This window comes from Porcisia hertigi, chromosome 16, assembly GCF_017918235.1.
Source record: "Porcisia hertigi strain C119 chromosome 16, whole genome shotgun sequence".
Classification (NCBI taxonomy): domain Eukaryota; phylum Euglenozoa; class Kinetoplastea; order Trypanosomatida; family Trypanosomatidae; genus Porcisia; species Porcisia hertigi.
Window position 1 is genome coordinate 370,342 of NC_090575.1, and position 9,157 is coordinate 379,498.

Below are 9,157 nucleotides of genomic sequence, written 5' to 3' on the forward strand. Positions count from 1 at the left end.
ATGCGTGCGGGTCATCATGTGCCCCCAAACCCGTTTCGCAGGCGCATCGGCGCAGGGAAACGCCCTCGCGTCATCGCGGGTGCGATTTTGGTGTTTTTTTTGCTCATTTGTTTCCTCACTTACCTGAAAGGCATCTGCACCCCTTCAAGTGATCTGGCGGGGCGTGTCGATGGTGCTGGCTCGCAGAGGCATCTCAGCCCCACAACGGCGGCCGGCTCGTCTCCGCCCTCGACGAACGGCTCTGTTTTCACGTCCACTGCGCCGGTGTCCCCCTATCAGAAGATCACCGGGACACCCGATCGCACTCCTGTGCCGTCAACGGCGACGACCAGTCTTCCTGCGCAGGCCGCGGGGCCAGGAGCCACAGCATACAGGAACATCTTTAACCTGACGGACATGCGATCTGCTCGGCCGTTCCCAGTCTTCGATGACATCACGAAGCAGTACGAGGAGGGCGAGTACACAGCAGAGGAGCCGGAGCGACTGCCTGGGTTGGAGGTGAGGCGACGCACATTCACTGCTGCGGAGCTGCTTGAGCGGTTCGGCGACACGGACATTGTGTACAGCTTCGTGAACGGCAGTGAGGCGAACCACGAGTACCGCAAGCTGGTTCGAAGGGCGTGCATGGACGGTGTTCTGAGGGCCGAAAGCAACGCGTACATGTCGGGCGCACCTCCCTTTGGCACAACCGCATTCCCTACTTCAACCACCCGTGCTTCGGTCACCCCACCACCCTCGCCGGGCGACCCCGATCCATACCCGCGTAGAAACACCGAGGACTTGACGAGTCCGCCCACCACCACTGCGCCGGCACCGTTCGTGCATCTGTCGTGCATGCCCCTGCAATTGCAGCGCCTGCTCAGATCCGGAGGAACCCTGGGTGATATTCTGCAGGACGTCAGGGGCGCCGCCAGCACCGGTGCCGACAGCCGTGATCGTGAGACAGACGAGCTGCGGCACAGCCTGCGCAGCCTGGAGCAGCACGTGCGGTGGCACCGCGGCCGCGTGGTGATGGTGTCGCCCGGGCACCACCCGACGTGGATCGATGGCGCGAAGAACTTCCTTGCGGGGCTGTGCGGCGACGCGCGTGTGCAGGCGCTGCGGTCGAGCGGGACGCACCTGCGCGTGACGACTGTGCACCAGGACGCTGTGATGCCGTACGGGATGCGGCTGACGGCGAACTCGCACGTGATCGAGCAGCACCTGTGGCGCGTGCGCAACATGACTGCTGTGCACGTGTACATGAACGACGACTACTTTGTGAACCGCGACGTTGCGATCACGGACCTGTTCAACGAGTACGGCGGCACGATTGTGCGGACGGAGAAAGGCATCCTCCGGAAAGGGGTTTTGGGCCCACCTAAGGGTGGGTCGTGGGGACAGGGCGTGCGGAACACACAGTTGTTCAACATTATGGAGCTGGACTTGCGGCACGAGGATTACCTGCCGCCGGCGCTTGAGCGGCAGTGGTCTGCGGACCGAGCGCAGCGTGGGGCCTCTGGCGTGGACTGCCCGGTACTGCCAACTCCATTGAACGACCTCATCGATATCGCTTACGCCCACGTGCCTGTGTCTTGGCCAGCGACGCTGCTACCGCGCCGCCACCGCCGCTATGCGACCCACGCGCCCTTTGTGTACTGCACAAACATGCACCGGTTCATTCAGACGCGTTATGCAGCGGAGTTGGCGTACAACGCGTTGCATCACCGAACTCGGAGGGCGCGCGACCTTTTCATTCCGTTTCTGTACAACGCGTTCATCATGGCGCGGCCGTGGCAGGCGTCGCCGAAGTTCCTGCCGTACCTGCTGGAGCTGCAGCGGAGCCGGCAGGAAGCGCGCACGGACGCGATGCCACGGACGGAGATCGTGCTGGACAACTTTGACGGCTGCGCTCCCGCATCGCTTCGCGGCGGCTTTGTGGCTTCCGAGTGCATCTTCGGCAAGTTCCAAGACAACACGTCACTCAACGATGCCTTGATGAGGCGCATCGCTGCGGAGAAGCCGCTGTACTTCAACATCAACGCCGGGTTCAGCAGTGCAGAGGCCATTGCACAGCTGCGCCAGTTTCTCCACGGGAAGTTTCCGACGCCCGTATACCTGGAGGCTGGGGGCGCGTCGCCCGGTGGCGAGGGCCTCGTGGGCGGTGCGGAGACCGCCGCGGGTGTCGAGTCCGGAGGCCTGTCGAGGGTGTTTGGCGACCTGATGGCGCTGCCGGTGGTGGGTATTGTGTCCTACGAGGAGGGCGTGTGCCCGCTGGTGCGGAGCCTTGCGCTCGCGTTCGCGGGGCACCACCGTGGCGGCGTGCATGTGAGCGTGGAGGAGCACGGCGGGGCGACGCTGCGTGAGGCGCGTGCGGTGCTTGGGCACCGGGTGGTGAGCGCGATGCCCGCGCCTGCGTGCGCGTACGGGCCGCCGGTGTCGACGAGCGCCGGCGCGGCCGGTGCGTCGGTGGCTGACGTAGCGCGGCGCGCGCTGGATGCGGCTGGCGAGACCGGTGGCGGCGGTGTGGAGCTGCCGTCGACGTGCGGTGGTGGCGGCGGTGGGCTGCGTGTGCGCGGGTTCGTGGTGGACGCGCGGACGCCTGGCGCGCCTGTGCGGAGCGTTGCTGCGCTGCGCGATGCGCTTGCGGTGCCTGCGCAAACGCTGTCGCTGGAGGACTTCCGTGTGGTTGCCGTGGGGCCGTCGGAGGGCGACGTCGTGCTTGTTGTGTCGCGCGAGGACGCGGACGCGAGGGCTGTGCACTGGGTGAATGGCGCGTCTGAGAGCGACCTGCTTGTGACGTATCCGCTGCCCGTGGAGGCGTACGAGGACATGAGCGCGGAGCTGCGGTGGTCGATGCCGTAGAGCGGTGCTGTGCTGTGCTGTGTGTGTCGTGAGATGCACAGTGGTGAGCGTGAGGACGATGGTGTGGGCGTGAGGTGCACTGTGGCGGGTAGGGATGTTATTAGGCGTTGTGAGCTGGCGGTGCAGTCGAGCAACTCTCGTGCGGGTGGCTGCTGTGGTTCCCGAGGCGCTTTGCGCGAGACGGGAGGCAGTGCTGCAAGACGTTGCCTGCGCGCGAGTGATGTGCGGCTGTGCCCTGAGCTGTGTGGGCCTCCCGTCTCCTGGCCTGACCAGATGCGGCCAATGTGTTCCTCTTCACCCCTACTTTTGCCGGTGTGCGCCTGTAGGTGGTGATGATTTCTACGAAGTGAGTGCTGGATGCCATACGCCTTACCGTGGTCTCTCGAGATGCACCACACGCGTACGCGCACAGGCCGTCACCCTGTGTGTGTGTGTTGAGGCGAGTGCAACTCTTTTGACGTCTCCCACTTTTCTTCACCCCGCGCCCAGAAAGATAATGACAGTGTTTTGAAAAGTTTTCCATTTCTGCTCCTTTTTTTTTTTGAAGCGGTCATTGAAGTTCATTGTTTTGCAGAGTCTCATTCTTGTTGTCTTTTTTTTCCTCCTCAACCACCCCCCTCCTCGGCCACGCCCCTCCACCACCTCTACACACACGCACACACCCACAAACCCTCTACCCTTCATGTGTGTGTTGTTCGTAGTGGGCGAGGTCGGGGTGTGTTGCTTGACTGCCGAGGCTCATCTGGCTCATACCAAGAAAAAAAGAAGCCGAAATCCTGACGGAAAAAAAAAGTACACTCGCAGAAAAAAACATATGCAACATATATAATATATATAATATATGTGCAACATGTATATTTATATATATAATATATATATATATACAATATATACATCAAGTGCTTCTGTAGGATGAGAAGATGTGGGGGATTTCACGGGTGTTCAGGTCTCTCTAGCACATGTGGCGTGTACGTGAGAGTTGTACCGGAGAGGGTTCCTGCTCACCACGGCTCAGATGATGCAGGAGATGTGTTGTCGAGGAGGAAAGGGCCCCGGGCGGGTGGGCGGATAAGCGGATGATTTCCGGGGTGGGCTCTGGCAGACGTTCAAGTCTCTCATTGCTGCTGGCCTATGGAGGATTTCGTCTGCTCTCTGCGCCACGTGTTCACTCTTTTCCATTTCCACCGACTTACATCCCCCCTCTCCCTCTCATACATATATATGCATACATATGTGTACATATATATGTGTGTATATATCGGGCCGCGTGTCTTCTGCGACGGGCTTATATATATATATACATATATATGTATATTCCGCTTTGCTCTGAAGCATTACACCCATGCCTTTTTCTCTACCCTGGGAAAAAAGGGATCTTTCTCACCGCTGCCCCCCTTTTTCCGTCATGTAGGCATGTTGGTGGAACTCTTGATGGACAGAGCGACGCACTGTGACTATCGAACTCTCTCCGGTCATGTCCCCCTTTTTTTTTTGTCCACCTTCCCCACTTCAATCCCTTTTTGGTGGTCTAATACAGAAATAAAAAAACTGCATCATTTGTACAATTTTATGAGCCTTTGCTTTTGTGCAGACAAGACCCCCACTTTTTTTTTCCCCAAGGCCCTACTTTTGCGCATCTCCTCAAAGAGACTCCCTTTTCAGCAGAGCGGAGGACCGTGCTGGGATATTGAAGAACAGAAGAGGAGTGAATACACTTGTAATCTGCACCCCCCCCCTTCCTCTTCCCCTGCCCCCCTTCCCCTCCCTTCTCCCCCCCCTTCCCCTGGAATTTGAGTTAGTGTCAGCGGGCCTCACCTAGCGGAAAGGGTCAACCCCATTGACCATCGCGCGGAGTTGGCAATGCCTGGTGACATGGTCGATGGGAGACGTGCATGTCTCGGCGTTCCTCTCGCCCGTGGTGACACTGCGCGAGTGCCTTTTCTGAAAAGGTTTACCCCGTTCCCCTTCACTCGTTCCTCTCCTTCCCTCCCCTCCTCCGAATCGAAGAGAAGCCGCGCCAAGCTCTCGCGTAACTACGCACTTGTGGGGGCAGTGATACTCATTGTGGTCTGCCTCATTATCTCGACGAGCGTTTTTCTCAGTATAGAAGAGACTTTTGACATGTACGCCTATCATCTCCACGCGAAGGCGAGCGAGAGGGCATACCTGAAGGCGCTCATAGAGGAGGTGATGCGACGGCAGCGGGCGCTGCAGAAGTAAATCACGCTGGAAGCGCACACTAGCGACACAGGCCTTGGGGTTTTTATGTGTGAGGCGTGTGTGAATGGAGGAGAAGGGTGGGTGGGTGTCGACGCCCCACAGTTTTGTGCTTGCGCATCTGGAGCGCCTTTCATGGAATATATTTATATTTTTACTGTTGCGGTGCTCAATGTTGATGGAATTCACAAATAGCGGCGAAAGCCGATTGAGGCAGCAACATATAGGAGGTTAGCCCCACCCGCGTACAGGCATTCATTCCCATACGTACCCACGCAAGCGCACGTGTTTGTGCGCTCCACATTGCGCAGCTATATGTGTGCGTTCATCGATGTGAGGTGAGCACGTGTTGCCCCTGTTGCCATCATGATGGATGGTGGCCGCTGGGCTTGGCTAAGTTCTACTTGGTTCAGTTTCTTTTTTTTCCTCAACGATGTGGTCCTGCGTCCATTCTTGACTTGTGTGTCTTCCCCACCTCACGCGCTATGACTGTTCATCTTCCCCTACCCCAGTTTTACTGCGTTCGCATTGAAACAGGAACACGCGCGCGTACGTACGCACATACACAACTTGAAAAACGAACATTTACTGGCTTCTCTCTCCCCCCCTCCCCTTCCCCTCCCCCTCCCCACCTTCCCCTGCTTAGCGCAACTACGACCAAAGTCACTCAAACAAGCACATCATCGATAACAAATAAAGCTGCGTGTGGGCACCCAAACCAAGGCTTCATCACCCCCCCCTTCCTGTTATGATTTCACTTGTGGACTCTGACAAGTCTTGCGATTGAAGTCTGTGCTGCTTGGCCGACTGGTTCGTTGGTGCCGCTCTCTCCCTCGCACCCGCTCAGCCATCCCTCGTTGTCCTCCCTCTCTCCTCGCACTGCGCATATATGTATTGTAAAAAAAAAACGGGAGGAAACACGAGGTAAGGGCGGTGTACCCAAGACAGCGACGCACGGTCACGGGATGCCAGTTTGAGGGGATCACCTGAGTAAATCCGTACCTGCACGGGCAGACAAACCACACACACACACACACACACACACACACACACAGGCGCGTGCGCAGAAACACACAAGCATACCCCAGAAAAAACGTCTATACCCGTCATTACATACAGGCTCATGCATCATCAAGAGCAGCGGTGCCGCAGCGCAAAGGCTGGTGCGGCAGAGGCGGTGCTGGTGCCCGAATTCTCTGTCGACTTGGGGAAAAGAGGCGCTGTTCCACGGAAAAGGCGCACTCGTTCGCGGGTAGCACAGCGACTGGTTCTCGTTTGCTTGGCTGTTATTGCCATGCTAGTCGGCTGGGTGTTCTACAGCTCATTCCGTGCGTTTATCTTTTCCTTCTACAGCGGCGGCGGCGTAAGCCCAGAGACGCCGGAACCGGAAGGCGTGGGAGTGACAGCAGTGACGCGGGCAACGGATTCGCGAGACCCCTCCCATACAACGGGAGTGTTCACAAGTGATCTAGGAACACAGACATCAGCGAGAGTCCAGAAAGATATGCGAACAGTACGCCCGTCAAAGTCTGGCAGGGATCGCAACAATCACCGTGAAGAGGGCGAGTACACAGCAGAGGAGCCGGAGCGACTGCCTGGGTTGGAGGTGAGGCGACGCACATTCACTGCTGCGGAGCTGCTTGAGCGGTTCGGCGACACGGACATTGTGTACAGCTTCGTGAACGGCAGTGAGGCGAACCACGAGTACCGCAAGCTGGTTCGAACGGCGTGCATGGACGGTGTTCTGAGGGCCGAAAGCAACGCGTACATGTCGGGCGCACCCCCCTTTGGCACAACCGCATTCCCTACTTCAAGCACCCGTGCTTCGGTCACCCCACCACCCTCGCCGGGCGACCCCGATCCCTACCCGCGTAGAAACACCGAGGACTCGACGAGTCCGCTCACCACCACCGGCTCGTCCACCACCACCGCGCCGGCACCGTTCGTGCATCTGTCGTGCATGCCCCTGCAATTGCAGCGCCTGCTCAGATCCGGAGGAACCCTGGGTGATATTCTGCAGGACGTCAGGGGCGCCGCCAGCACCGGTGCCGACAACCGTGATCGTGAGACAGACGAGCTGCGGCACAGCCTGCGCAGCCTGGAGCAGCACGTGCGGTGGCACCGCGGCCGCGTGGTGATGGTGTCGCCCGGGCACCACCCGACGTGGATCGATGGCGCAAAGAACTTCCTTGCGGGGCTGTGCGGCGACGCGCGTGTGCAGGCGCTGCGGTCGAGCGGGACGCACCTGCGCGTGACGACTGTGCACCAGGACGCTGTGATGCCGTACGGGATGCGGCTGACGGCGAACTCGCACGTGATCGAGCAGCACCTGTGGCGCGTGCGCAACATGACTGCTGTGCACGTATACATGAACGACGACTACTTTGTGAACCGCGACGTTGCGATCACGGACCTGTTCAACGAGTACGGCGGCACGATTGTGCGGACTGAGGAAGGCGAGATCGCAGCTGGTAGCGTGGCAGATCTGGGTGTCTCTTGGGCAAGGGGAGTGCTCCATGCGCAGCAGTTCAACACACTGGAGCTGGACGTGCTGCACGAGGATCATCTGCCTACAGAACTCGTGACTATGTGGAGGGAACTTGGAAGGGCACCGAATACGAGCGTCCACAGTGGTATGGCGGCGCTAACGCCGGCCATTTTGAACGAGGCGGTTGATGTCGCGCATCGATACGCACCGGAGCCGCTGCCTGAGGAGTCTCTCAAGCCACGTCGACCGCGCTTTTACGCGACCCACGCGCCCTTTGTGTACTGCACAAACATGCTCGGCTTCTTCGAGACCCGCTACGAGCGCGAGTTCTCTGCGGCCGCGCTCAACCACCGCGGTCGAAAGGCGCGCGACCTCTTCATTCCGTTTCTGTACAACGCGTTCATCATGGCGCGGCCGTGGCAGGCGTCGCCGAAGTTCCTGCCGTACCTGCTGGAGCTGCAGCGGAGCCGGCAGGAAGCGCGCACGGACGCGATGCCACGGACGGAGATCGTGCTGGACAACTTTGACGGCTGCGCTCCCGCATCGCTTCGCGGCGGCTTTGTGGCTTCCGAGTGCATCTTCGGCAAGTTCCAAGACAACACGTCACTCAACGATGCCTTGATGAGGCGCATCGCTGCGGAGAAGCCGCTGTACTTCAACATCAACGCCGGGTTCAGCAGTGCAGAGGCCATTGCACAGCTGCGCCAGTTTCTCCACGGGAAGTTTCCGACGCCCGTATACCTGGAGGCTGGGGGCGCGTCGTCCGGTGGCGAGGGCCTCGTGGGCGGTGCGGAGACCGCCGCGGGTGTCGAGTCCGGAGGCCTGTCGAGGGTGTTTGGCGACCTGATGGCGCTGCCGGTGGTGGGTATTGTGTCCTACGAGGAGGGCGTGTGCCCGCTGGTGCGGAGCCTTGCGCTCGCGTTCGCGGGGCACCACCGTGGCGGCGTGCATGTGAGCGTGGAGGAGCACGGCGGCGCGACGCTGCGTGAGGCGCGTGCGGTGCTTGGGCACCGGGTGGTGAGCGCGATGCCCGCGCCTGCGTGCGCGTACGGGCCGCAGGTGTCGACGAGCGCCGGCGCGGCCGGTGAATCGGTGGCTGACGTAGCGCGGCGCGCGCTGGATGCGGCTGGCGAGACCGGTGGCGGCGGTGTGGAGCTGCCGTCGACGTGCGGTGGTGGCGGCGCTGGGCTGCGTGTGCGCGGGTTCGTGGTGGACGCGCGGACGCCTGGCGCGCCTGTGCGGAGCGCAGCTGCGCTGCGCGATGCGCTTGCGGTGCCTGCGCAAACGCTGTCGCTGGAGGACTTCCGTGTGGTTGCCGTGGGTCCGTCGGAGGGCGACGTCGTGCTTGTTGTGTCGCGCAAGGACGCGGACGCGGGGGCTGTGCACTGGGTGAATGGCGCGTCTGAGAGCGACCTGCTTGTGACGTACCCGCTGCCCGTGGAGGCGTACGAGGACATGAGCGCGGAGCTGCGGTGGTCGATGCCGTAGAGCGGTGCTGTGCTGTGCGGATGCTGGTGTTAATCTTGTCAAGGAGGGGGAGTTGTGGGAAAGTCCGTCAAACGGCGGTAGTCAACGAAGGGACATCCCAGCTTCCTGGTATGCGCAACA

General features: G+C 60.2%; 2 protein-coding genes across 2 annotated transcripts; both read left to right on the forward strand.

Annotated features, from left to right (window-relative positions):
* On the forward strand, positions 1–2,844 carry JKF63_05310 (uncharacterized protein; the record flags this gene model as incomplete). Its single annotated transcript, XM_067901277.1, has 1 exon — positions 1–2,844. One exon carries the CDS (start codon positions 1–3, stop codon positions 2,842–2,844), a length of 2,844 nt encoding a protein of 947 aa, XP_067758279.1.
* A 3,721-nt stretch (positions 2,845–6,565) lies between these two features.
* JKF63_05311 (uncharacterized protein) lies at positions 6,566–9,037 on the forward strand (the record flags this gene model as incomplete). Its single annotated transcript, XM_067901278.1, has 1 exon — positions 6,566–9,037. One exon carries the CDS (start codon positions 6,566–6,568, stop codon positions 9,035–9,037), a length of 2,472 nt encoding a protein of 823 aa, XP_067758280.1.
* Positions 9,038–9,157: the final 120 nt, after the last annotated feature.